Source organism: Juglans microcarpa x Juglans regia, chromosome 2D (assembly GCF_004785595.1).
Source record: "Juglans microcarpa x Juglans regia isolate MS1-56 chromosome 2D, Jm3101_v1.0, whole genome shotgun sequence".
NCBI classification, from domain to species: Eukaryota; Viridiplantae; Streptophyta; class Magnoliopsida; order Fagales; family Juglandaceae; genus Juglans; species Juglans microcarpa x Juglans regia.
This window is the reverse complement of record NC_054596.1, coordinates 43,018,422-43,046,278: the sequence shown is the minus strand read 5'-3', so window position 1 is coordinate 43,046,278 and position 27,857 is coordinate 43,018,422. Positions and strand designations below refer to the sequence as shown.

General features: G+C 36.4%; 4 protein-coding genes across 8 annotated transcripts; 1 reads left to right on the top strand and 3 right to left on the bottom strand.

The window, feature by feature from the left end:
• The first annotated feature begins 396 nt into the window (after window positions 1-396).
• LOC121250122 (zinc finger CCCH domain-containing protein 18) lies at window positions 397-18,934 on the top strand. 5 transcript variants are annotated; one of them, XM_041149063.1, is made up of 9 exons: window positions 397-423; window positions 13,879-13,981; window positions 15,287-16,252; window positions 16,344-16,511; window positions 16,623-16,802; window positions 17,765-17,841; window positions 17,952-18,125; window positions 18,217-18,328; window positions 18,428-18,934. In XM_041149063.1, the coding sequence occupies exons 3-9, from the start codon at window positions 15,303-15,305 to the stop codon at window positions 18,501-18,503; spliced, it is 1,737 nt and encodes a 578-aa protein (XP_041004997.1). In that variant the 5' UTR covers window positions 397-423; window positions 13,879-13,981; window positions 15,287-15,302; the 3' UTR covers window positions 18,504-18,934. The 5 variants fall into 5 exon arrangements, with proteins under 5 accessions (XP_041004997.1, XP_041004995.1, XP_041004998.1 ...); XM_041149061.1 differs by having other exon boundaries at window positions 411-423; window positions 13,879-13,985; XM_041149064.1 differs by lacking the exon at window positions 397-423 and having other exon boundaries at window positions 13,723-13,985; window positions 18,431-18,934.
• Window positions 5,026-7,189, bottom strand: LOC121250123 (pentatricopeptide repeat-containing protein At4g26680, mitochondrial). Its single transcript, XM_041149066.1, has one exon. The coding sequence runs from the start codon at window positions 6,882-6,884 to the stop codon at window positions 5,298-5,300; it is 1,587 nt and encodes a 528-aa protein (XP_041005000.1). The 5' UTR covers window positions 6,885-7,189; the 3' UTR covers window positions 5,026-5,297.
• Window positions 18,935-20,593: 1,659 nt separating the features above from the next.
• Window positions 20,594-24,143, bottom strand: LOC121250044. Its single transcript, XM_041148958.1, has 2 exons — window positions 23,757-24,143; window positions 20,594-23,080 (listed from the first exon to the last, which is right to left on the bottom strand). The coding sequence occupies exon 2, from the start codon at window positions 22,965-22,967 to the stop codon at window positions 20,838-20,840; it is 2,130 nt and encodes a 709-aa protein (XP_041004892.1). The 5' UTR covers window positions 22,968-23,080; window positions 23,757-24,143; the 3' UTR covers window positions 20,594-20,837.
• A 2,196-nt stretch (window positions 24,144-26,339) lies between these two features.
• LOC121249539 (F-box protein SNE-like) lies at window positions 26,340-26,789 on the bottom strand. Its single transcript, XM_041148238.1, has one exon. It carries the CDS (start codon window positions 26,787-26,789, stop codon window positions 26,340-26,342), a length of 450 nt encoding a protein of 149 aa, XP_041004172.1.
• Window positions 26,790-27,857: the final 1,068 nt, after the last annotated feature.

Here is a 27,857-nt window from a genome sequence, read left to right as displayed (position 1 = left end):
AGTTTTTCCCACCCAAAACCATCCAAAATCGAAGTTCAAAATCTGCCAAATAAAACCGCCTAAATCCGCTGGTTTGCAAGGGTGGTTTGAGTGGTTTTCTGCCACCTGAATGATGCCCCACAACTTGGAAACCTTTACAAGACCAATGTAGCTACAATGAAGAGGGTATCATGGTGGTTTCAAGCCACTATTCCCCCTACACAAGGTGACATAAGCCCATGGAAATAGTCTGAAAAATTTTCAAACTGGTGCACTGCCCACTTCACCTAATCCCCTTGCATTCAAGCCAACGTCTCCACCCCCCTTGAACCCTATAAATACCTCCCTCACCTCTTCATTTTCTCCACACCTCAGCTCCAAGTTTCTTCTTGAGCCTTGAGAGTACTTCTCATTCTTAGAGATTAAAAGAGTGAAACAGAGTGAGTTGTTGGTGAGTTCTTGAGTATTCTTGTGTAAGGCTGTCTTGAGTGCTTGGAAGGCTACGAAATTTGTAAGTTTTCTTGATTCTGATCTTAGTTAACATTTCAAGATTTGTTTCCAAGTGTTCATACGAAATTTGATTGAGTTTGGAGAAGGTTATCATGCTTAGTTCAAAATCAGGTCAATTAAGAGATGATTTGAATGATTAAATGATTTTAAGTGGGAATTTAGCTATGGCATGTCTTTAGCATGATTTGATATGATTTATCATTGTCTTGACATGATTATGGAAGTTTTAAATTGTGGTTAGAAGCATGCCATGATAGGTCTTGAATCTATCTTGTTTTGATCATCAAGCATGTATCGATTTTGAACATATTGGTGATTAAGGATTTCTTAGCCATGATTAAGTGTTGTGATGAACTTGATTATCTAATAATTTGACTTTATCATGTCATTAAAGATGTTAGTGTTCATTTTTTATTAAAGAAAATCTCATATGCTTGTATTCATAAGGATCAATAGTTGAAAACACACTTAGGCATCAACTAGGATGCATGTCACGGGTTGTGATTGTTTGGGCCAGTTCCACTTTAATTTTTGAAAATTCAAGGGCATATTTGGTTTTAGAATGCCAAAAATATGAATTTCATAAAATTTGGTTAAATTTGGAATTCGTTTGCAATTAGTGAAAATTTAGGGCCTAAATGACAATTTTTGAAAGTCTATAGGTATTTTTGTAAATACTCAATTTTTGTAGCCTTTGTTTGTGAACCTTATCCATAGAAGTATTAATTCTAACTTAGTACGCACTTGACTTATGCAGCTACAATATTATTTTCAAATTACTCAGAAAGTTTGTAAGTTAGCCTCTAACTTACACATTGATAGATTATTTATAAATTATTAATAAATGCTTCATTTATATTTCAATTATTGTTTTGAACATAAAATATCATGTTATATGATACATTGAGTGCATACTTACATGATATGTGATATTTTTCACCATTTTTGCATATTGCATCTATAAATGTCATTTTTACATGAAAACTTGCTACATAGGCACATATCATGAAAAACATTTTTCAAGTATAGTATGAAAATAATTTTTGTCACGACCTCAAATGCTAAGATGGGAAATTATCCTAGTGGAACTTTTCTGTCTACTCTGGAGTGTTTAATAATGGAGTGGTAACCATTGGGTTGACGAAAAACAGTCAACAAGCTTCGAATGGGTTCTTTTTAAAGAACGCCGGAGCGAAGTTAATATATTATGACATCTAACGCTGGTGGGTGTATACGTTATGATTTTTATGATGTTATGTTATATTACCAATACATTAAGAATAAGTTTATAGACAACGTAGTTTCAACGTGAGTTGTACAATGGTCACCGGCAGGTACTCAGTGCATATAAGGAACTGTGACGTTACCACATGTTATAATTACAAATTGCTAATAATGATGAAGGTTAATGATAAAAGTTATGATGAAGTTATGTTTTCGAAAATGATGGCAAAAATGTTTATTGAAAGAAAACCCGTGTCTCCATTTTTCTGAAATGTTAAGGAATCTGGATGGGAGATATGCATACTGATTTTCTTTCTGCATTTCATGCATTACATATTTATCATTTATCATGCATAATTTATCTTTATGCACGTTGGTTGTTTAACTTACTGAGATTTCAAGTAAATCTCACCCCTTGTGGGACCACCATCATTTTACTTGGAATAATAAAAGTTGTACCAGGTCTTGAGGAGATCAAGCTAGATGGAGAGTTGAATCCAACTAATTGAGGAGGAGCTGGACGTTGAGAGGAGATTGGATTTAATCCTGATGTTTATAGTTCAAGTCCTTCATACTTTAGATGGCATGAAGGGAATGATTTGACTTTAACTCTTAGTTGTACTATGTTTATGCTACATTGGTATTTTGAACTTGATGTTTACTAATGATATTGGGATGTTTTTAGTTATTCTGGCATAAGTTATACTTTCACCTTTATTTCCGTTGCAATTATTGCATACTGCTAGTTGCATACTAAGATTGTATTGCATATTAACTATCATGTACGAGAGTATGTAACATTGTGTTGCATGTCCCGACACTCTGTTGGGGGCGTCACAAAATCATATGTAATCAACCGCCTTATACTATGAAAGTTGCTTAACAGACAGGGCTAGCTTGTTATAAAGGCATATAATAGCTGGTTTGGTTACACAAAACCAAATTATCTCATCTCATCTCATATAATCATTACAATTTTCTCAAACTCCGACATAAAATATAATAAACAATTCAACTTTTTTCAAATCTCAAAACAAAAATAATATTATAACAATATTTATTCAACTTTCAACAAAACATCTCATCTCATCTCATATAAACTGCGTAACCAAACGTGATAGCATGCACGTGGTGTCTCATATATCTATGCAAACTTTTGAGACTTTATAGACAATTCTTTTAACACTGATTAGTCAATGAGCACTGATAGGGGCACTCCATGTACACAAAGCCCTAGTGTGAATGGTATTATTACTGTCCATGTAAATAGTGAAAGTACTGTTCACAGTCCGTGTACACACGCCTATATAAAATTAAGAAAAAAAATCAATACAGAAGCCTTACACCATACACCTCCACCAAACTAATATGTGATTTGTCATTTTTGTCATTCTAAATATGTGTTTAAATATAAGGACAAAAATGCCTATCACATGTTTATTAAGTAGAGGTGTGTGGTATACAAAAATGCTATAGACAACCGCTCTGGGGAACCGTTGCTCACGTGGAGATAAAACGTCCCGTTTCATTTGATGACTAAAAACGCACGCGCTGGCCTTGTTGTTTCATGCTGCTACTCGACCATGGAGATGAAGCCATGGAGATCCTGGAAAAGCTTCTAGAGTACAAAATTATTCTTCTATGAAAAGAATTTACTGTTTAAAAAAAAAAAAAAAGGGGGGGGGGGGTTGGGAGGAGTTTCGAAATTACACATAGGTTTTCATGTTGTTTCGTGCCTATTTAGACTTGAAGATCTCTATCGGATGTTCAGGTTGCCCAGCGACATAATCGAGGAGTCCCTCTCCAGCCTTGTTGTCGTTGTGGATGTCGGTGCCTTTTAACGAAGTCTGGCTGAAGAAGATCACGGCAAAGAGGAAGAGTGCGATGGAGAGAAAGAAGGGTCAGAAGTAAGCCAAGATGGTGACGAAACTGGGTGCTACGAGGATGATGGAGACGATGGTGAGAAAAAGGGTGAGAGCGAAGATGATGGGGAACTTTTATTTAAAAAAATAAAAATAAAATCATAATCTTATATTATAGAACGATTAAAATGGTGGTAAGCTACAATATTCAGTTAAATTTTAATTAAAAGGAAACATTGAACTACAAGAATGGATAAATTAACTCCTTTCAGGCTTGCCAGGTGTTCTTCCTCATTTCATTTACTTAACTGCTCTTGTTGTCTTTCTCACTAGCTATATCAGTACTAGCTCCTGAGGTTTTCGAAGGAGATGGTTCAGAACAAGCACTCAGGACAACCTCATTCTGCCAAACGCGGAGGAGGCCCTTCTTAGTGTTGGCTTTGCGAGTGGTAGTGAGCTTGATTCACTTCCAAATTAGACCTCCTGAATCTTGCTTCTTCACTATTTCCATCACTCTTGTTCCCCAAAACGCACCCCCCATCTTTCTCTGTCTCCGGTCTGGCTGAGGAACAAAACTGGCACCGTTTCTATTCATATGATGATGGGGAACTTGTACTCAAGAAGCTTTTTTGGGATCTCCATGGCTTCTTGGTTTTTGCAGAGAGTGCGAGAGAAAGAGAAGAGAGAGAGAGAACAAGAGGTGTGTTGGTGTTGGAGAAGACGAAGGGAAGGGGAGGGGTTGGCTTCGTGCGTTTTCAGGCCTCGTTTGCATTCAAAACACACATCAACTCATCTCATCTCATCATTACAACTTTTCCAAATTCCCACACAAAATATAATAAACAATTCAACTTTTTCAAATCCCAAAACAACTTTCTCAAATTCACACACAAAATATAATAAATAATTCAACTTTTATTCTACTATTCACAAACTATCTCAACTAATCTCTGAATCCAAACCACTCCCGTTTTGAAATGAAACGTCCACGTGGGCATCAGTTCCCCAAAGATTCCCCAAGGCGGTTGCCTATAACACATCTCATGTGGTATAAAACTTCCCGTATAGCATTTCTCAACCTCGTGAGCAGCCAACTTCCATCAGACACAAATTCTGCAAATTGGTGACCAGTTTTCGTTATGAAATGCATTCCAAAATTTTACTCTTACCAAGATTTTGGTTAGTAGTTGCTAAGTTTGGCGTAGGTGGGGTTACAGAATTGATAAGGAACAACTAGTTGTTAAAGGAAGTACTTCCTTTAACAATTTGGCGTAGGTGGGGTTACAGAATTGATAAGGAACAACTAGTTGTCAAAGGAAGTACTTCCTTTAACCCATTAATTAATCCAATAGCGCCTTAAACCCCCTCGATTACATCAATAGACATTGAGCTACAATTCAAGTGGTCCTGCCGGCAAAATTCCTCCTGGTGTTATTCTGACAAGATTGTGTTAGTACTTTGTTCTCCGTGAAATGGAAATAAAGAGAAGACTTATCTTTTGAAGCACAGCATCCAGAAAACAAGATATGTTTGTACAACTTGCTTTAGTTTTATTCTCAATAGAAAACATGCGTTTCCACCTAAAACATAAGATTTAAAAGTGAAAAGGAGACAGGTACTGGAAGAGGTCAATTTAAAAAACCACAAAAACATATAAATTACAAGGAAATCTCAAGTAAATTCAAGTTTAGCAGTACTAGGCCCAAATGCTTTCCTCTCGTTCTATGTACCAAAGTTGATAATTTTGGATCTATCGAAGCCTGCAGGCATAAGATGTCTGGCTTCCATCTCACTGCATAACGTCTTTGCCAATTGACTTCTTCCACACAGACAAAGTCCACAGCAAACCTCAGATAAGGTGCCTGAATCAGGAGCCATGCATCTCTCAAGCATTTCCCTCAAGATTTGGACTGCTCCATCAAAATCCTCGTTCTTGCAGAAGGTCGATACCAACATGTTGAAAGTATGTTCATTTGGATGGCAACCACTCCTAATCATGCTTTTATATATCTGAAAGGCACGCTCAGAGTTCTTCCTCATGCATTGACCGCTAATAAGGGCAGAAAAGGTTGATGCATTTGGCACTAAGTTCTCCTTCTCAAGTTCCTTAACCAGAAAGGCCGCTTTCTTTGCCTTACCCTCCTTGCATAGTCCCAAAATCAATGCATTGTAAGTCAAGATATCAGTTTTAACTTGATTCTTCAACATCTCCTCGTAAAGCCTGCTACCCATTTCACTATTGCCCAATTGGCTGTACCCATTTATCAGGGTATTGTATGTCACAGTATTAGGAGCAAAATTCATGGTTTTAATCTCAACAAAGACCTTATTGGCTTCGTGCAATTTCCCTTCCTTGCAGAACCCATTGATAAGCGTGTTATAGGTAACCACATTTGGGTGCACCCCATTCTTCTCCATTGAGTTTTTAAGCTTTATCGCAGAGCTCAAAAGACTGTTACTGCAATGGCCTGCAATCAGAGTGTTGTAAGAAGCAATATTCGGTCTACAACCCATGATCTCCATCTCCCTAAACACCTCAACAGCCTTCTCTAATTTTCCCAATTTACAGTAAGCACACATGACCATATTATGAGTATAAACATTCGGTGAAATCCGATGATGCCGCAGTTCTCTATAGAATGCCAAAGCAATATCCATCCTATGTAAATCAAGCAGAGAGCTCATGTATGCATTGCACGACTCAATAGTAGGGAAAAACCCATACTCCTTCATTCGACGAAAGGTATCGGTAGCGTACCGAAATTTTTTCATATGTGCAAAAGTCTTGAAAAGTGAGTCAAAAACACGAGGCGAAGAATCACACAACCGGTAGGAGTGCAGCATTTCTTCAAACAGATGCGAGGGCACATCTAACGAACAAGATACAAGAATGCCCCTCAAAATAGACTCCGCAGATTTGAATTTTCGGTTTTTAGTGAGAATGTGGAGGATTATGGAATGGATTTCGAGGGTGTGGCAAGTGGGTTTCTCAATCCGAACCCAATTGAAGAACTCGAGGGAAAGAACATGGTCCTTCTGAATCTTCAACAATATATGTTTCACTCTAAGGGGTGTTAGGCCGGTTGAAAACGAACGGAGTTTAGCCCAATCAGAGTGAATTAAGTGGCTGTGTGCGACATTTATGTAATCAAGATCCTGAGCTCTAGGTTCAGGGAGTGTTCGGTGGGGTATTGGTATTGGTTTCCAGGTTCTTCTTCCCAATTTAACAGTAATATCTTCAGAGGTGTGAGTTTTGGCTAAGGAATTAAGCAAAGTCGAAAATCGACGGAATGGAGAATTACTATTCATATTTTCATCATAAAACAGATTAAAAAAAAAATGGAAGGGAAGTGGGTGTTGAGGAAATCAAGGGGACTAACCTTGGTTAAATGCAAACAAGGATGAAAATTAAAACGGAGATTTTGAGCAATCATTGACAAACCTCATGCATTCATTGAGTGATATCAAAGTCGTGTCCTTACCGTGAGCTGTAGGTTTCCTTTTCTTTGCCACCATGAGAGTTGAGAAAACGGGGCCAGAGTTTCTTGAAGAAAGCTTGTGATGCTAATTCATATAAGAATGGGTTTTTTTTTTTTGTTTTTTTTAAGATGATTCTGGCCTCGTAATCTTTGTTATTTTTGCCTCTCTTGTGAGTCGTGCCTTTTGTAGGGGTGATTTCAACATTAACCACTACTTAATATAATAATATTTATTTTAAAAATTAATCATATAAAATTAGAGCAAAAGTAAGGAAAATTTTGAAAAAAAAAAAATATTTTAATAGAAATTCTATTTGCAGTCCCAACTTGTGATTGTATGTGCAGACTCTTTATTAAATGGGAAAAAAATCATTTTAGGAGGGATATTTTTATAATTTTAAAAAATTTTAAAAGATAAAATTGCCTAAACTTGTATTGCAATCCCCAAATAGAGATTGTTCGTAGTATTGTTCTTTATTAAAACGATTCTATATATTTGAAACTAAGGCTGTGTTTGGATGTTGAGCTGAATTAAGTTTTTTATGAATAGTAGTGAGTTGAGATGATAAAATGAGTTTTGTGGGGTCTACCTAAGATGAATTTAAATATGTTTTGATATTAAGATGAGTTTAAATATATTTATGAGAAGTTGAAAAAGATTGTAAGTCCACGTGTAAAGAAGCGTTGAATTGAAAATGGTTATAGATCCCACGTGTAAAGATGTTTTAAGTTGAGATGAGTCTAGTAATTTGAGAGTTGAGTGTTTAGATATTAGACTTAACTTAAAATTAGACTGAATTGAATTGAACTAAAATAAGTTTAACAACCAAATGAGGCCTAAGTTGGTATTTTATCGAAGCAAATGGTCGTCTTTTTCTCTCTCCAGAGAAAATCTCACAAAAGAAGTTTAAAAAATCTTACATTCTCCATCCAAAGGGTGGCACCCTCCTCCTTCCGTCTGTATAATCTAGATATTGTTCTTCCTAGGGGTGTAACCGGTTCGGTTCGGTCCAGTTTTGGACAAAATCTAAGACCGAACCGGTATGTACTGGTTTTGTATTTTCCAAAACCGATTACGCACCGGTTACCCACCTAAACCGATACTTCCAGTTTTACGGGTTTCCGGTCTGGTCCGGTATGGTTTTCCAATTTTTTTAAAATGTAAGTTTCACAAATTTTCATTAAAAATTTGTTTATAAAAAAAAATTGATTTAAAAAAATATGTTTTATACTTTTATTAATATATTAAACTATATAATAGTATTAATATTAGACTATTGGTATAGTTATAAGTTATATATATATATGTATATTTTTTTTTTAGTACTAGTAATAAACTATATATTTAATATTAGTATTAGTTATAAACTTTTAGTAAAAATATGTAGTATTAATTATAAGTATAACTATAGTCATTAGTCTATATTAGACTATTAGTATTAATTATAAACTTTTAGTGATTTAGTATTAACATTGTGATAAACATAATCAGATTCCCTTTTGTCTTAAAAAGAACTCAGTAACTTCGAAAAAACCCAGTCAAGAAATTACAAGAATCGGAAATAAAAAACATCAAGAATAACAACAACAACAAGTAAATCAACAAGAAACAATAAAAGAATAAAGAATAAGAAATACAAACAGAGATTACATGGTTCGGCCCTAATGGCCTACATCCACGGCAAGAACAGCCTCAGAGGTCATTCTTTATTGAGCAATCTTCAAAAGCCAATGTATGTACACAAGGTCAAGCTAATACTGAGCCAAATACAAGCCACAACACAGCTTTCATTTCTCTCTCAGTAAAACCCTAGCTTATCTCTCACTCGAAACGGCAGAAACCAAATTGCTCAAAGTGTAAAGTCTCGTAACCCTAACACGGCTAAAAGGCATATATATATATATGCTCAAGAGATGGTTGCACTTGTCTTTGATCCAGCGGCTATTATTCGTAGAGACAGAAGGCCAAAAGTTGCTCACGTGAGTAGCACATGTTCTTGCCTCTGCCTATCAGATAAGTGCCACTGCTTATCACCAAGTGTCCCAACCTTTAATAAGCTGCATATACAAGTGTTAGAGTAATAAAGCAAAGATGGTAAAATAATTGACACAATACTCACAAACATTTTATGTAATAATTTATAAATTATAATAAGAAATTATTTCATATATGAATATATAATTATATATATTATATATAAAAATTTCACATAAAAATTTATAATTATACATAATATATAAAACTTATATATATTAATATATATATATAATATTTTGTATAAAACTTATATATACAATAATACAAATATTATTTTTTATGTATATTTTTTATCAATCGGTCTGGTCCGGTCCGAAAAATCCTAAAACCGGAACCGGCCGGTTTTCACATTCTAAGAATCGGTTCCGGACCGGACCGGTTCAAAACCGGTAAAATCGGTCCGGTCCGGACCGGTTTTCCGGTTTGAATTTACACCCCTAGTTCTACCGTATTTTTTCCCCTTTTTTCTTAGTTTTCCGACCGTAGCATAGAGAATGCCGATATACTACTTTCCAACCACCTTCGATTGTCACATGCCACACTGCAAGACTCGCTAGATAGGAGTATTATAGTTATTGCTCATCCTAACCAAAGATTGCAGGAAAAAGATAGTGAAAGTCTCATTCAGTCAATCTAGACCAACGACATGCAGCATAGATCCAGTCACTGCGACTTCCGGCTGTAATAATATAGTTTGTTTATCAAACTGTATCAAAATCGCTTCAAGAGGCTTCTCCTTGTGGGAAATGGATGAGGGTCAAGTCTTTGGCCCCAAATCTTTTTTTTTTTTTTTCTTTTTCCTGTGTTGTATTAGTTGGTTTGAGATTAAGATCAGGTTCTCTCAGCCTGTTATCTCTTATATCCTGTAACTGCTTTATATATCTATAATATGCTTGATTAGAAAAAAGAAAAAGTTGGTATTTTATCATTTCTCTATTCAATGCTATTGTTGCGATGTAAATTCATAAATTAACATGATTTTATATAATACGTTATATCTACATTACAATAAAAATAATTTTATAACCTAACAAAAGTAATTTTACAATCTAATATAACACATTAAGTCATATCAATTTATAAATTTATTTTTATGAATATCTTTGTGGATGTTAGAAGGTACATTATACAAGTAGCTGTTTAAATGAATGTGGAAGCTATGAAAAATATTTATGACTTCCTATGGTGGGTAGAACCAAGTATAATACATTTAGACATTTAAAAGAAAAAAATATGGAGCAGAATTAACAGCTAGAATAATAAGTTTATGTCAACAGAGAAGGAAGTGTTGATCAAAGTTGTGTTATAAGCTATTCCTACATTCTCAATCAGTCTTTTTAAGCTGCCTAAGAAGTTATGCAAGGAAATTACCACACTCATATTGAGTTTCTAGTGGGGTTATAAGTAAAATGAGAATAGAGTATATTGGAGGAGTTGAGATAAAATGGGGGAAGCAAAATAAAGAGGAGGATTAGGTTTCAGGGATATTGAATACTTCAATAAGGCTATGCTTGCAAAGAAATGTTAGAGATTGTTAAAGCAACCTCAATCCTTAGTTGCAAAAGTCATGAAGACAAGCATTTCAAGCATAGTGACCTACTAAATACAAAAATGGGGACTGGACCTTCACTAATATGGAGGAGCCTGCTTTCCTTTATAGAATTGGTTAAAGCAGGTTTGATGTGGAAGGTCGTTAAGGTTGATCAGATTAGAATTTAGAAAGACCAGTGGTTGCCTATACCAACATCATACCAGGTTCAGTCCACTATAAAAAATGTAGATAGAGATGCAATTGTTAGTGAACTCATTGAGCAAGGGGCTGGTAGATGGAAGGAATCACTTATTAATGAGACCTTCGACAAGGATGAAGCTGAGATAATACTGAGCCTTCCATTGAGTAGGGTGGGGATTGAAGATAAAATTATATGGATTCATACTAATGATGGGATGTTTTCTGTAAAAAGTGCTTACCATTTATAGCACTCCAGGAACATATTGATGAAAGGGGTAACATTAGCACTAGCTAATACAGAAGATGGGTGGAAGAAAGTTTGGGATTTAAATGTGGAAGGGAAGGTCAAGCAGTTCCTATGGAAGGCTGGACAAGAGATTCTTCTAACCAAACAGAGTCTTTTCAAGAAGAACATTACTGATACAAGTTTATGCCCAATCTGTGAAAAAGAGGTTGAGTCATCAGTACATGCGTTGTGAAGTTGTCCTGCAGCTGTAGATATGTGGGCCGAAAATGGTAGTCCTGTGCACAAGTGGTCGAGTCATGAGTTCATTTTTATGGAACTATGGAAGAAAATAAACGAGAAGTTGGGTGTGGAAGATGTTAAGGTAATGGCTTATACAATGAGAAGAATATTGGTGAGAAGAAACTCCCTTATTTCTTAAAACAAATATGAATATCCAAGAATGGTGTTGCTGAATGCAAAACAAAGCCTGTTGAACTTTTCTGCAGCTAAGAGATATCAATAAGAAAGGATGCAACAAAGAAACAGAGATTGACCCTTAAGCAATTGGAAGAAACCAACTGGGATATTCTGCAAGGCCAATTGGATGTTGTTGTGGACAAAAAGTGAAAAATAGTTGGGATTGGAGTGATAATCAGAGATAAAGCTGGTGAGATCCTAGCTACCCTGTGTTCATCCTTAAAACATGTACTTAAGCTAGTAACAGCAGAAGCAATGACTTTGAGAAAAACTATGGATTTTTGTATAGAGCTAGGGTTGACAAGGTTAGAAGGTGATTTTGTATGTAAGCTATAGATACAGAATATGGTAATGTGACTGTTGATACAAGGAGCATGCTCATGGCAAGACCAAGCTGGAGTGTATGTTATACATATAGGGAGGACAATAATGTGGCACATAAATTGGCAAAAATAGCTCTTTCATGTCTAGAAGAGAATGTGTGGATAGAGGAAGGTCCTGTAGAGATTTTGAACTTAGTTCGAAGTGAAAAAATCTGTAATGGCTGATTGTTTTTGCTTATGATGAATAAAAATTCTATCAAAAAAAAAAAAAAAAAAATTCTAATTTATTATTTATTCGAAATGTGTCTAAGCTTCTATCAGGTGTTTGTTGGGCCGGGCCTTGACCTGGATCAAGATTCTCATTTCTCAGTGTGAGCCTTTCTCAGCTTCGGACCCATTATGCATTTGGTTTGGGCCTCTTATCTAAAGTCATAAATGAAAACTGATTTTAACGTATTACGTCTAGAATTCTTCTTCCTATAATTAATTATGTTAATCATTGTTGTTCTCAAATTTATAATTTAAGGTTTCGTGTAGATATTGTTAAGAATATATATGACAAATTATATGTGAATAATAGTAAAATAATTTATAAATAGTAATAAAATAGTAGTAAATAATTTTTTAATATAATAAAGTAATATGAAAATAATTGAATTTCTAAATATGCCATTAATCTATCATATTAGGCTCATTGGTGTTTGGCTTCACTGGACAATCCAAATGAGAAAAATGGAGAAATTAAACAGATTGATGAGAGAGCATTAATATTTTGTTGAATAATATAATTAATGACGCAAGTAATTAATAAAGAACAGTATACGTAGTTGTCACTGTCCTAATCCTAATTTCAATTATTAAATACCAGGCCATGACGCGTTGACAACAATCAAATGAAATGATCACATGCAATTAACCGGATAAGATCAAATCTCAACAAGACTGACTACATAAAATACAATACATACATACATACATACATACATCATATATCTCATAACCAGTACACATTGCATGCACATACACATACAGCAAATTAAACCACTTTTACGAGCATGCATGCAATATATACAAGTTTCTCTCCTCTATATATATATATATATTAATATAGGAGAGGTAGGCATGCAAGTTTTTAATGCAATTATATGCATTTATTGAGAGTGAGATGGCCACCATAAATGGTAAACTAAGATTATTCTATTTATTTGCATTCGTTTGATTTCATGAATTTTATGAGAAATTGAATACATGTTTTCACAAGGGTGGAAGAATAAACCATGATTAACACAGACTTTTTTGTATTCTAGGATTACCGATAAGAAGAAGTTGACAAATGATCTTTTGAAAACGAAACACAAGAAGCCAGCAGATAGTAAACCCTGCAAAACCAAAGGTTGTCTGTCAAATTCATTGCCAAACTGACACGTGTCATCCATGCATTGTATTGGATAGAATTTTCCTTTCTTTTTGCCTTTTATATTTTTAACGCTCGGATCGTAAACTTAAAAGCCAGCCAGCCCGTAATAAATCAATAAAGTTAAAAAAAAAAAAAAAAAAACTGAATTTGACATTTTCTTCCAGAGATTGAGTGCTGGGGCAGTTGGGTCACATTCCCTATAAAAGCTCCTGCAGTTTACGACTATAACGACACCTTGCAACCTGTAATCATTTAAAAAAAAAAAAAAAACGAAGAACACTTGAAAAGAAAAGAAATATCCGGCAATTTTCTCAACAAACTTAATTATATAATTTATTCAAATAATATAATATAATATAAATAATTTTTTTTTTGGGTCGAGGGTTGTGCTTGGTGTGCATCTATCTTCGACTTCCTGTATATATTTGTGTGTGGAGTCGAACTAAAGACAAGCGGCCTTTAAAGCTAGCCATCCGTTCTGTCATTTTTTCCTTTTTATAAGAATGGTGTCGTTTTTTATTTGTTTTTGTGGGAGAAATATAGGATACTGAGTATAATAGGAGTGGATAAAAATAGCAAAAAAGCGCAGTGGCAGATAGAGAGAGAAAGAGATAAGGGACAGAGTGAATAATCAATCATGGCCATGGTGGAGGACTTTCGGGCTTTGGATTGGTTTTTCTGACTTTTTTCATCGTCTGGGGGCTGTTGGATTTGGTTGGTATGTCAGATCTTTGAACTATAATGGCCACCAAGTCTCCTTTGTTGTTGTTTTTGGCACTTAATTTGTGATGGTCAATGTGGTGATTTTTTTTTTTTTTTGAGGGAAGGGGGTTGGGGCATGCGTTTTTTTAGAGCTGTTGCAAAATTGTGGTTTCAGTGTTTTAAATTGGTTAAGAACTTGAATTTTGAGTGATTCTTAATATCATGCTGCGCTTTACTTTGGTCTAATTTTTTTTTAACTGCTTAATTTTTTGAAAATTGGATAGTGGATATAGGTTTGAGTCATAATGGGTTTAAAGCATTTAATTCAACGTTTTATGGATTTGTTATATTCTAACGACAAGATAAAACTTTGAAGTTTTGTGGCTGAGTCTTTTTTTTTTTTTTTTCCTGGTCTCTCTCTCTCTGTGATCTTTGTTTTTTGTTTTTTTGTTTTGTTTTTTTTTGAAGTGGATTTGTTAAATGAATGTTGTGAATTTGAAACGATGATCGAGTGTTCAAGGCTTGCGTTTAGAAATGCTGGTGTTCTTTTGAAATGTTAAAATTTTGGCTTTTGTCTCTGGTTTATGTTTTTCTTTTCTTTAAATAACTTAGCATGATCTATGGGAAAGAAAAGGGAGAGGAGTTTATTTCTGGTTTTTGTTTCCTCTGGGTAGCTAGCTTTCCTAAAACTGGTCTAAATGCGTTGTTTTTTTTTTTTTTTTGGCTGAAGTTCTGTTATGAGGTTGAGTTTGTGGTTCTAAGTTCTAAATCAAAGGTCTTCGTCCCCTCAAATATGATCATAAGCACTATATTCTGGTTCTAACTCTGGGGTTTTGAAAGGTGCATCCTTATTATATTTAATAATGGATTTCGACTTTAGTTTGGCAAAACAAGTCTTAATATTTTCATGCTAAATACAAAAACAACTCTTTGTTTACACTGCTTATGGTGCTGCGCTTAAAGTGGTGATTTTTCCTCTCCTTTCGGTTTTACTGTTTTTTGCTATGAGCTGCAGATCAGATCATTGACTTATATTTATGAATACATGTACGGTCATAAAATGAAACTGAATGTGGTCGCAATTACACAGGACAGTAGTGTTAGAACCAATAAGGTTTCCAGTTGATGTATCTGATTTTCCCACTTAGATGATTAGATAGATAGCTACTCATGGAGAGTTTTTTTTTTTTTTTTAAATAAAATATACGTATGGTATGGTTATTTAGCTGGAGTGTTAACTCAGCTTTTATATATGTTCTAATCAATTTGGAATGCCCAGCTCCATTGTGATCCGCATCTGTTATTTTGCATTTTCAGGGTGTGGGCGTTGAGAATGGATTTTTCTGAATCTACGAACGTTGTGTACAATAGAATTCAGAAAATAGAGCCTGAAAATGTGTCAAAGATCATCGGTTTCCTCCTGTTACAAGACCATGGTGAACGTGAAATGATCAGGTTAGCCTTCAGCCCTGATAATTTGATCCACTCTTTGATCAACAAAGCCAAAACGGAGCTTGGCTTATCCAAACTGCCGGTTTCGGCTCCCATCTCACCCTCTCTGGTGAACCCAGTACCGGGTTCAGAGTTACCTCTACCGTTCACACCCTACTCGCCAGTCTTACCACGACCAATTTCATCTCCAAGAACTCTACGAGGTGCAAATCCCTACTGGAATCCCCAAGTAGCTGCTGATCAGCAGCCAGTGCATAATGCAGATTATGTCCCACCAACTTGTTCAGATTCGGTTGCTGAAGATTATCACCTTCAAAATCAAATTCAGTTCTTGACTTTGGATGATCAGCTAGAATCTGCAAATTCAGTTGCTTCAGATTTTTCGAGCAATTATTATTACCCGGAACCTGCATTTGGTGTGAGAGTGGGTCGAAGGTCTCCAAGCTTGCCTGAATTTCCTGTTAAGGTTTGCCATTACTTCAGTAAGGGGTTTTGTAAACACGGAAACAACTGTAGGTACTTCCATGGAAATCCCATGCCAGAAAGCTTTTCTCTGATTCTCAGTCCAAGTTCGAATGAGCTTCCTAATGAAGATCATGTCTTCTCTCCTGAGTCTCTTGAAAAGCTTGAAAAGGAGTTAACCGAGCTTTTGAAATCCAGAAGAGGATTTCCGGTTTCAATTGCTTCATTGCCAATGATCTATTATGAGAAGTTTGGGAGAACCCTTCAGGCTGAAGGGTACCTTACTGAGAGCCAGAGACATGGTAAGGTTGGGTATAGTCTGACAAAACTTCTTGCTCGATTGAAGAACAGCATTCGTCTCATTGACAGGTGGATGTTTTTGACTTTCATGTGTTCCTCACGTAATTACTTCATGGCTTAACTTTTAATATATTTTTTATTATTATTATTTGAGTTACAGGCCTCATGGACAGCACGCAGTAATCTTGGCAGATGATGTGCCAAAATACTTGGAGTATGCTGGTGAGAGAAGTGACCCTGGTGGTATTGTTGCTGGTTCTCGACAGATTTATCTCACCTTCCCGGCTGAGAGTACTTTTACAGAGCACGATGTTTCTAACTACTTCAAGTAAGGAAGTCTGGATACTAGGAAACTTTTTCATTCCTTTTGCTAAATTTGGAACTTGCTTTTTCAGCATATTAATTTTCCTTTTTTTTTTTTTGTATCTTTATTCCGCAGCAAATTTGGTCTGGTCCAAGATGTTAGGATTCCTTGCCAACAGAAGAGGATGTTTGGTTTTGTCACTTTTGTATATTCAGAGACCGTCAAGCAAATTTTAGCTAAGGGGAATCCTCATTTTGTATGTGGGGCTCGTGTTCTGGTGAAACCTTACAGGGAAAAGTCGAGGCTTCTTGAAAGGTAAAACTTTCTGTTTGTTTAAAGATGAAGCAATATTCTGGCACTACCATTTTTCTTGCTCTTTTATGTCACCAGCTCCTTTGTTTCAGCAAAGAAATAATGGTCACCCCTTTATTTTTCATTGATGATTGTGATCTTCAATAGCAGTTCTGACATTATGTATGTGGCTGCTGAAAGCCTCATGTCCTCTTATAATAATGATCAAAGTGGTTTTCCGTCTTCATTCCCAATTTCCTTTTGACCCTTTTTCTGCATCAAATTGCATCTTTGTTGTATATGGTGGTGTTGCAATTAGGTAGGGTCATTGTTCTTTGAATTTAGCACACACAGTGGTTGCCCTAAAGCATTAGGGAGTTTCAGTGTGTAAACCAAAAGTAAAGTAAAAGCTCTTTTATGGAAACAGAAATGATGGGTTATCCTTGCACTAATTGATAGTTGATTTGATGTTGATACCCTTGTTTTGTTTGCAGTCATCAACATCGATAAATGACTAAACTCCTTAGCTTAAACTTTGCAAAGTTGCTAACATTTTTTTTTTTTTTAAATTTCAGCTTGCTTGTAGTTGTAGCATCACCTTTGTGAAGTATTTGGATTTCCAGCTGGCTTGTTCCCTTTCTTGACAAGACCGAGTGCTGCTTTTTTTGTACCTATCCGATTATAAAATCATTGGATAATGCTACTTTAGTTTGAACCTCATTTTTGTCTCCCATTGTCAAGATCTGCTATGATGAATTATGAGTTTTGCACGATTTCAGGGAGGTCTTATTTGTAGAGAATATTCCTTATCTTGCTTCCTCCCTTTTGAACCTGGGGAAATTTAAATGAACCTGGTTAATCTGCCTTTAATGAATTGGAAATTCAAATTTTTTAACATATATTGTAATGCTCTACCACTGTTGTCTGGGGTAATGCCTCGGAGTTTGCCACCATGAGTGTGGTGCTGAAAGATATTTCTTGTGCAGGAAGTATGCAGATAAAAGCCCACATGCTATGTATAACAGTCCACACTTCATGGATAGGGATTCTGAGCTTAATTCGAGTAAGTAAAGGCTTTCGACAAGTGCAGTGATCTATTTTCCATTTTTGTGGGGGTCATTACGTCTCTTTAGTCTCAGACAATTGTTTGGTGTAAATTTCCTTTTTTCCTAGTGGTGGTGAGAGTTGGTGATAATTTGAGGCTCAGGAAGCAGCAGCTCATTGAAGAACATGAGCAAGCACTTGAGCTTGAGAGCAGGCGTTTCTCAGAATTGCGACTCGCTCCTAAACTCTTTTCTCATCACCCTTATATTGGACATTCAATGGATGAGTTAAAGTGCTCTGAAGGTTCAATCTCTTTATCTAATTCAAAACGTTGCAGTTTCCTTTTCAGCTTTGTTTTTCTTTATGACTAAAACTCTTTTATGCAACACTGTAGCCCATGCAGAACAAGCAGAGTTCCCATCTGCTAGGCGTTTTAATTATTTGCTCGATGTTTTGAACAATGAAAAAACGAGGCATACAAACACGAACTACAGCGGCCAGAACAGGTACCAAGGCATATATACGATACATTTTTTGCTATATTTATCTATCAAGTTTCTAGTTGTAAAGTAATTGTACCTGAAAAATTAGAGTAACCCATGCAGCAGCCAAGGACTTAACCTTCCAGAGAGCCCTTTTGCATCGGCTATAGGGAATAATAGCATTTCAACAGTTACATAGAGACAGACAGACAGACAGGAATTATAGAAGTAGAGGAATGAGTTCTTCCAAGGCTAGTTCAACATGATTTAATTGTCTTGGAATTTGTTGATCGATCGGTCAGCTTCATATATAGGAAGTCCATACCAGTTGAAGGTGAGAGAGAAACAACTTCTTTCTCCATTTTACTTTTGATGGATGAGATTGCAAACAAGTATGACAAGGAAAGCTAATATGTAACGAGTTCTTAAACATTTTTTTCATTTCATCTTCTTTATATTTTAAAATGTAATGGAAAAGGCAAGCAGGAGAGAGCTTGCAAGTCTTTAGATTCATATAGTCTGCCTTAGCTGAAGAAGAAAAAGGATGTAGAGAGACAGAGAGAGAGTAGAAATTGAGCTGAGACACATTGGGGCATTAAAGCCATAGTAGACGTGCAATCTTTCTTTGAATGATGGGGGTATATAAATTAATAATAATAATAAAATATATAAAGAAATACACTAAAAAAGAAAACAATGAACGCCATTTTGGCTGTACGGGCTTACCAACCTAACTATCTTTTTGGTAACGAGGACCCTTAAATGGCGGAATCAAAGGTGCATTATGATTATTGTTGGTGTGTGGTTTACATATATGATGATCATATCCATGAACAGCCAGAAAGATTTGTTTTAGGGAAAAAAATAAGAAACTTTTGAATGAGCGAGGCCAGGAAATGCATGTTGGGTGTTTGATTTCAGAAAATGATGAATTGTGGACCTGGTTTTGATTTTGTAAGAGATTTGTGGACCCTTGTTAGCGTTCACTGTTGTGTTAGGTAGCGGACGTCTTGATCTGAGTATGATGTTGCTATTTTACAGCCAAGTTTTTGCAGTAAGTTAAGGATAGGTTTGGCAAGTGGGATGATAAAATTTTTCATGAATGGCTATCTCAATACTTTACTCATCTCATCTCATCTACTTCCTAAACATCACTCAGACACAAATATTTTTTAATTTCAAATCTTTAACTTTTTTTATTTAATCATTATCTAATCATTACAACTCTCAAACTTTCAAACAAAACATAAAATATAATTTAATTTTTTTCAAATCTCAAAATAAAAATTATATTAAAAATATATGTTTTAACAATATCTTAACTTTATAATATATTTTTTTTAACTTTTTTCTATTTTTAAAAAACCTAATAAAACATTTTAACTTTGTTACTATTCACATATTTCTATCTCATCGTACAAAGGAGGCCTTGGATCTGAAAACAAACAGTACAGGGAAAGGAACCTCACGATGTTGGGGTTTTCAGTAACAGGGCAGCAACCAAAGCAGCTGTGTGAACCAAATGGTATAAAGAGGCTGTTTGCCAAACCTTCTCAACTTACGGACGGTATCATAAGCAGAACAGGAAAAACGAAACATTGAAACATAAAAAACTACCCAAAATGGCAAAGTCTACCATGAAATTTGGACTAGGAAAATAGAAAAAGGAACAAAAAGGCAATAGCAAGAGGAAAATATACACCTCTTTGTAAGTTGGGCTTGAAGACATGGGATACGTGCCACCCCAAGTGCTGCCTGCCACTCCTCATGCTTTCAGTCAATAAAAGATGGGATCTTCTCGACGAATCCATTAGCTCAAGCCATATACAAACATTAATACATACATGTACGTGAATATATCTATTGTCGCACAAATCTTACCAAAAGAAAAAATAAGTTCCATAAGGAAAACTAAAAACGAAGTACTTAGGAGGAAGAGAAGATAGGTAGTGGTATTACCATGGTTGTGGACTCAAAAAATTATGCTTCTTCTTGCTTTGCTTTGTGTTGGAGTTTTATAGTTTTGTCGGGGTTCTTTTAGAATCAAAATCAAGGATTGATTATGGAAGCAAGCTGAATGGGCCCAGTCCATTATCCTTCTTTCATTCGTTGTACAGGAGCAACCTGTGGCCTTTAATGGCTGGCTTGACTCCAAGCAGGTTTGAGATCCTAGTGTGAACAATACATTAAACAGCAGTGCAGTTCGGAATTTTGTTCATTTCACCACCTCGTGATTCATACACAAGATGAAAACAGACGAGATAAATGATTTTGGTGCAAATCATCAAGTGTTACAGCTATTATTGTCCATTGACAATAAATTTTTGTAGACAACAGTCATTAGAATTAACAATATTCTTGACACACGTTTCACTCCGTAAAACACTGCACCCCCTAAAACCATCTGGGGTTAATGTTGCATTGGCCTCTAACCATGTGTGAGAGACATATTTGTACAGTTAAATCTAAATTTTGTCTAAAGAATGCTAAAATGAACTCCAAACTGATCTTCCTTTCCTCCTTGACTGGTACGTTATGCATTTGCTCCAGTAGCTGTCGCAGCATGAAGCAGCTCGTCTGGAGTTGCAGCCGGGTCCAGATCCCAACACTTACCTGGCAAATTATTACCATCTTCCTTAAGCGGACAAAATGGCACCTGGTGTGAAAAGCGTACCATCTCTCTTCTTGGAATCCATCGAATGGCACTTTTGTCCGAATTTCTTCCGTATACCGTCTTGAATCCAGCCAATTTCACAAGGGGAGTTACGCAAACACCAAGCTCTTCAGAGTAATCATCAAGAACCTCCACCATTTCATATTGGTGCCTCACTTCATCTGGGGTTGATCTATTCCAGTGTGGTGACCAGTTCCGATAAACAGCCCAAATATCTCCGCTTCTGGGGTATATCCGTACGCAACCTCCCCTACCAGCTTTCTCCCGGCTAAGAATATGAGAGAAAACGTTAACTTGGTCAACAACATCTGAGTTGGACGCTCTAAAATTTCCACAAGACTTTGTAAACCCACAATCCAGCCAGTTCACTAACCCAAACTCACTATCAGTTTTAGAGTTCAAGTAAGTAATATGAATCTTAAATGGTTCAACTGAGATGACCTCACGGATCAGACAGTACAAGCGAGGCATACCATCCTCTTCATCGTATAAAGCCCATATTTGTTTAGGCTTGAAGCATTCCTCTGATCTATCTTTGTCAAAATCGTGGAAGTCAGGGTCGGGGACTGTTATTGAGATTGGCCTGGTTTTCTTCAGCTCTAACTGCTGAGCAGAATGGCCTAAATCAGCTATTTTAGGTGCATCTCCAGTCCCTTCGCATTGATCAAGTTGTGTCTGTGCTCTTGCGTTCTCCTTAACTGCAGCAGCTGCCTCTGCCACCAACTTCATCTCTTTCAATTTCTTCTGAATTTCTGTCCTTGCCTTTTCGATCAACAACTTTCTAGCATCAAATGCAGGTGCAATAGAGGAACGCCTAGTTGGAAGTTCAGTTGGATTGTTAAGCTTGGGATCATGTCCATTACTAGCATTCCCATCAGCCAATCTTGCTTCTGAAGCAGATTTTAGTCCCTCGTCTTCGTACCCATTTCTAAAACTGGTTCCCACATACACCTTCCTTTTCTTTTCAGCTCTACCAGCCTTAGATCCTGGAAGTTCATTGCAGCCACCTGGTGAGTCTATTTTAGCAACAGCCTTTTCCAATGCATGTTTTCTGTCGGCTCCTGATTTAGCCTTTGGTCTTGCCCTACTAACATTTCCATTAGCCTGGTAGACATCAGTGGATATGGTGGATGGTCCAATAGGACCCACCGTTCCAGAAGAAGTTCCAGAGAAAGAGCTCCACTGGAAGGACACATTTGAAACATATTCATATCCATGCCCAGAGTGAAATCCTGACACCCCATTTCCTGGAACAAAGGTAGCATTGCCCGGGATATATGTCACTCTATCAAACCCATGACTTCCATACCCATTACCAGGCACATGTGACCAAGGACTATAAGGGAAAGAACCATTTGCTGGGGCTGTCCCAGTTTCCACAGCAATGAAAATACCACGACAGTTCTTACAAGAAAGTCTCTTATTCACATACTTCCGCAGATACTCGTACTGAACTTTACAAGAGGTGCAAACTGTCCAGAAAGTGTCAGTTCTTCCATGAGAATTCAGGGAATTGGAACAATTGTTGAAACCTGTAACCCCTGTAGCATGAATTGAAGATATGTTTGTCTGGTTAACCACAGATGATAATTGCTTGTTTCTCTTGAGATCATAAGAGCTTCTCTTAGATCGATCAGACAGTAGCGTCCATGCTTCAGAAACAAGTCTGAATGCCCCATCAGCTCCCACACATTTGTTCTTATCAGGGTGGAGCAATACTGCCATCTTCTTGTACTGTTTCTTAACTGCATCTTTATCAGCAAAAGGTTTCAACCCAAGAATAGAATAATAATCCAATTCACCATTGCATTTAGCCTCAGAAGCAATGTAAACTTCAAATGTCGTCACCATTTGGGATATGCCGTCCAGTCCAGGACACAGTGTTTTAGCCTTTAAGGCATAATTCTTCGCACCTGCAAAGTCTTTCTCTGCAAATCGCTTCTCAGCTATCACTTTCGCCTTAAGAGCCTCCTCTACGTTTGCTTCCATGTAGGAACTAAAATCACTTCAAAACCAAACCCTTGAAACAAAAGCTACGGCCAGCCCAACATAATTAACTGTGCCAAAGCCCAATTCTTGGATCTAACATCATTTTCATGTGTCTGCACACATTTGATAAAAATGTTTAGGTTTTCATTGATATCAAGCTTCTACAGCTGTCTACGTTAGAATTGTAGTCCACCAAATTTATACATTATTCATTTCGACAAACACGATAGAAACCATAATTAGAAACTCTTTGTTATGCTTTCAACTCAGGCCAAATAAATTTCAATTTTCACTTAGAGACTTTAATTATTTACCGAGAAACTGAACAAAAAGAAAAGAAAATCAAATCACACCATTAAATATCTCATTCTTTGATCCAAGTAAGCGAATTGACGATAGTACATGAAACACTTCACAATAATTTTCCAGAGTTGACTCACTGTTTTTCTTAGCATGTGTACAACGTTCAAGTAAGACATCTTCAAAATCCCATTTTCATTTATTTTCCTCAGCTACCAAGCATTCTGAGCTCCAAAATTCAAACCCCACTACTTAAAACCCAACTAAAAGCACACAAATCAGCTCGATTCCCAAACTAAAGACCCAATCGTACTCAATCCACTCAGATTCAATGCACAACGATCTGAATTCAACACCCAAACCCCAAGAAAACTACATATTAAACCCATATTTAGCTCAAGAAACGATAACTAAATAATAAATTAAACTTCATAGTAACAATTAGCGCACAAATTGAAGAAAAAAAGCGGAAAGAATTCCGAAACTCACTGAAGTCTGAGCAGCAAAATGGAGGTGAAGGCGACCCAGATCGCCACGTGTACTTGGGAGCTCGAGCAACGGCAAAAATCAAGATGAGCTACTAGTGAATCTTACTGTAGCAACACAAATACAGAGACCCCATATTTTTAAACGCACGCACATACACATGAGAAAGGTTAGGGCTTTGTGCTATAGAGAATCGGACAGTGGGGGGGAAGCGGGCTGATGGGGTTTACGGATCCGGGTCGGAGAGTGGATCCGGTTCCGGGGAGGAATTGGAGGCGCCGTCTGATCGGCGATCGGAAAATGTAGCGAGAGGGAAATAAGTGATTTTTGTGGTAATAAAAAATAAAAAGGGGTGATTTTTTCAGTGGGAGTAAACGTCGTGTTAATGGGATTTAATGGTGGGTTGTTGCTAATGTGCGCTCTGGTGCGTAATGGCCTTGAAGGAATTTTATTTTTATTTTTATTTTTATTTATTTAATTTAATTTTTTCCTTTTTCTTTAAGGGTGGTAGTGGGTAGAAGTGGACTCTATGATTAAGCTTCATTCCATTAAATATTTACTTATTTTTGAAAATTAGAGTGTTTTATTAGCAGAAGATAAAGAATAACTGTTATTATTCTTCTTTTTTTTTTTTTTTTTTTTTTTTTAATTTCTTTACCAAGCATATAAGCAAATTGGGATTATCACATGATTTATCTATTGGAGTTCTTAACATAGAGAGTAAGTTCGAATGTCTTTATAATATAACTATATAACTATATATATATATATATATATCAACATGGATGGTCCCATTCATATTTATGTTTCAAGCAAGAGTTTTAATTTGTTCTTTTTTCTATACTTATAAAAAAGGTAAAGCTACACATCGGATTCTGCTACATTAATTTGTTATATCTATTGTTTTTCTTTTTGTATTTGGTATCTCCTCCAAGGTACCCCGTGGATTAAGCAAAGTATATATAGTTAGAATTGGTTAGTGGTGTGCTAAAGTATATAGGTTGTTGGATCTGATGTACGTCTTCAACCTAAACCTACCGCTCGCGGTGCCTCAAAAAGTCAGCTGCATAAACAAAAATATATTAGGACCGTACATTTCTACTACTTTCAAAATGGTATGGTATCTGCATGCAGATGAACTTCATCATATTAAAGAACCCTCATCTACTCTTTATATTATGGCTCGATGGAACCTTGCCACAATATTGTCTTGTATAGGATCGTTATGTGGGGGACACAGTGGGATTTCATCGGTCATCACATTGTGAGGATGAAAAGATCATGACATTCTTGACACCATTATGATCTTATCGTACATTATATGCCATTAAATCACCATCAACTAGAGAGAGAGAGAGAGAGAGAGAGAGAGAGCTTATTAATTAGAGTCGTTTGTAGCATCATTACTCTATTGCAGAGGGTACGAGTTTTTGAATAAATCTGCCTCCTAAAGCTATAAAAAGGATCCAAATTGGACCAAGCAGTTAGCTGCTGGTTTGAAGACACGGGATTTAAACTCAAGTCAATAATAAGATACATGTTGGACCACTTGTATGTGATTTATCCAGTTTCAGTCAGTATTTTGAGGCCCATTTCTTAGTATAGTTTTTATATGTCGCGCAAGCCAACTGATCACCTTGACATGCATTTACAGATCATATATATATATATATATATAATCAAAACAAAAACATTTTAGAAATAATAACTATCACCATTAAAGTATCATGTATGTTAATTCTGATTGGTCCTTTGACCCCATGTAGCATCCAGAAAGCTGGATATTCATTCATCATGTGATTTCTTCATTCTTGATAATGTGAACTGCGACTTTTATGATAATAAATTAAAATAATACCGATATTGATAATGAGATAAACAACATACCTACATCAACGAAAAAAGAACTAATGGCTGTCCACATTAACTCCAACGAAGAAATGCATTGAATTCAAAGTAATAAAGTTAGAGAGAGAGAGAGAGAGAGAGAGAGAGGATCATTCACCTCTATATATATATATATATATATATGGAAAATTCTATATATATATATATATATATATTCTTATAAAATATGAATGAAAAGGAGAATTAGATAGAACTACCATATAATTCATTTGATTTTGCTACCAAGTAATTAGAGGCTAAAGACAAAGTTTATCTTGTCTACAATATATATAGAGACAAAAGGCAAGAGAATTTTACCCCACCCGCTATTGCCACCACTCTGAACCTTCACTATCAAAGCAAGGCTGGCCCTGGCCGTCTTAAACTAGGGTTTCCAAATCTTCCAGTACTGTCATGTCCATATCCATTTATTACATACATCTCAATATAAATTATTTTTCGAAAAAAACTTACAACAAAAAAAAAATGGATGATAAAAATAAAAGCAATACAATAACGAATGTAACGAATTAAAAATGGTAATAGAAATAATTATTATAATATCTTCTTGGATTGACGAATTAAAAATGGTAATAGAAATAATTATTATAATATCTTCTTGGATTGATCGACTGCTAATAGTACCGAATTAGGAAAGAGGAAGGCCCATCATTCCTTCCTTCGGAGAAAAGACCGAAATCAGACGTTCACGGGCTTGCAGAGGAACATGAGCGACGAAGCGGAGGCATCCCCCAGTCTCCTCTCGTAGTAATCGACGCAAAATAAAGAGAGGGAGAGCTGCACCATGTCGCGTGTCCAGACAGTACGCCGCCTGACCCTGTCCGAGTGGCCCAGTCGGCTCAGGACTGGCCGGACGCAGACCATGTATAGCTGCTTGTAGCCTCCGAGAGCCACGACGACTGCTCGTACGGAGGAAGGGGGAGGAGAGGAAACGTGGCGAAAGCAGAGGTGCTCCCAGAGTGAGTCGTTGCGGGCAATGGTGCACCAGAGGCGGCAGACGCAGGAGGCGACGCAGAGGGAAGGTCCGTCGAGGTGCTTGAGGATCTCTATTAGGATGTCTACGTGATCGTTGATTAAGAACTTGGGTTTTTTCTGATGATCTGTGTGTTCTGCTTTCTTTTGCTGCATGGCTTCGTGAGGTGGTGACGGTCGGGGGCGGTGCCCCACCGTTAACATTGGGTGAGCTTGCTAGATTAGATTGCAGTTCAGAGAGAGAGAGAGAGAGAGTGTGAACCTTGAGAGGGAGAATAATGATATTGGAAAAATATAGTTGTAAGTGATTCTGCCTACTAATACGCGCATTTATTTAATATGATTGATCAGAGAGTAGATTTTATTGAAAACAGTACTAATTTAAATTTAGAATATAAAAACAATAACATTAATACATAAATTGATACGTAAACTTTTTATACATAATAAAATTCAATGATATTATTGTACTTTCTGTTAGAGTACTGAAGTCTGAGAGGGAAAGAGTTTTTTTCTCCTTTCTTTTTAGTTTTTCTCTGAAACATGGTCCAGTACTATAGATTCTGTGGGTGACGGGGTGTTTCATGGGGGGAGAGAAGGGGAGAGAGAGTATCGGGGGGAGAGAAGGGGCCAACGGAAAAGGTCCAAGGCAAATAACTGGAACCAGTACTACTGCTATATGAATATGCTTTTTAGCGTTGTTTTTAAATATTGTTTTCGAGTGAAGTGAATTTGTTTGTTTTTGTTGTTGCTTATGGTGTTTTCTCTTGTTTACATGTTTCAAAGAGTTTCGTTTTAAGGACCGTTGTGGAACCACTGACTTAATTCAGGATCGGGACTAGTGCATGTTATTATATATATAGTTTGGCCGTGCATGGATATTGGCCTTCAATTCTATTGTATATATATATGCTCACGACAAGGCAGGGAGCTCAGGTGGACCACATATCTAGTTTATGTACAAGAGGCCTCCTAGCTAGGCTAGCTAGTATAACTAGAACCTACATGGCATGCCAGACATAAATCCCAGCTTCGGGCTTAGGGTCTTGGACAGATATTGTTGAAATTTCCCTCTGATCTCCATAGTCTGGCAATGCAGCTTTTTCTGATCGGCAAAACCAGAAAAACATAGCATAAAAAGACCCATAAATGATCATCAAATTTATATAGTGATCATGATGTTTGAGATTCAAAGCAACATAGTTTTCTCTTGTAAAGGACCAG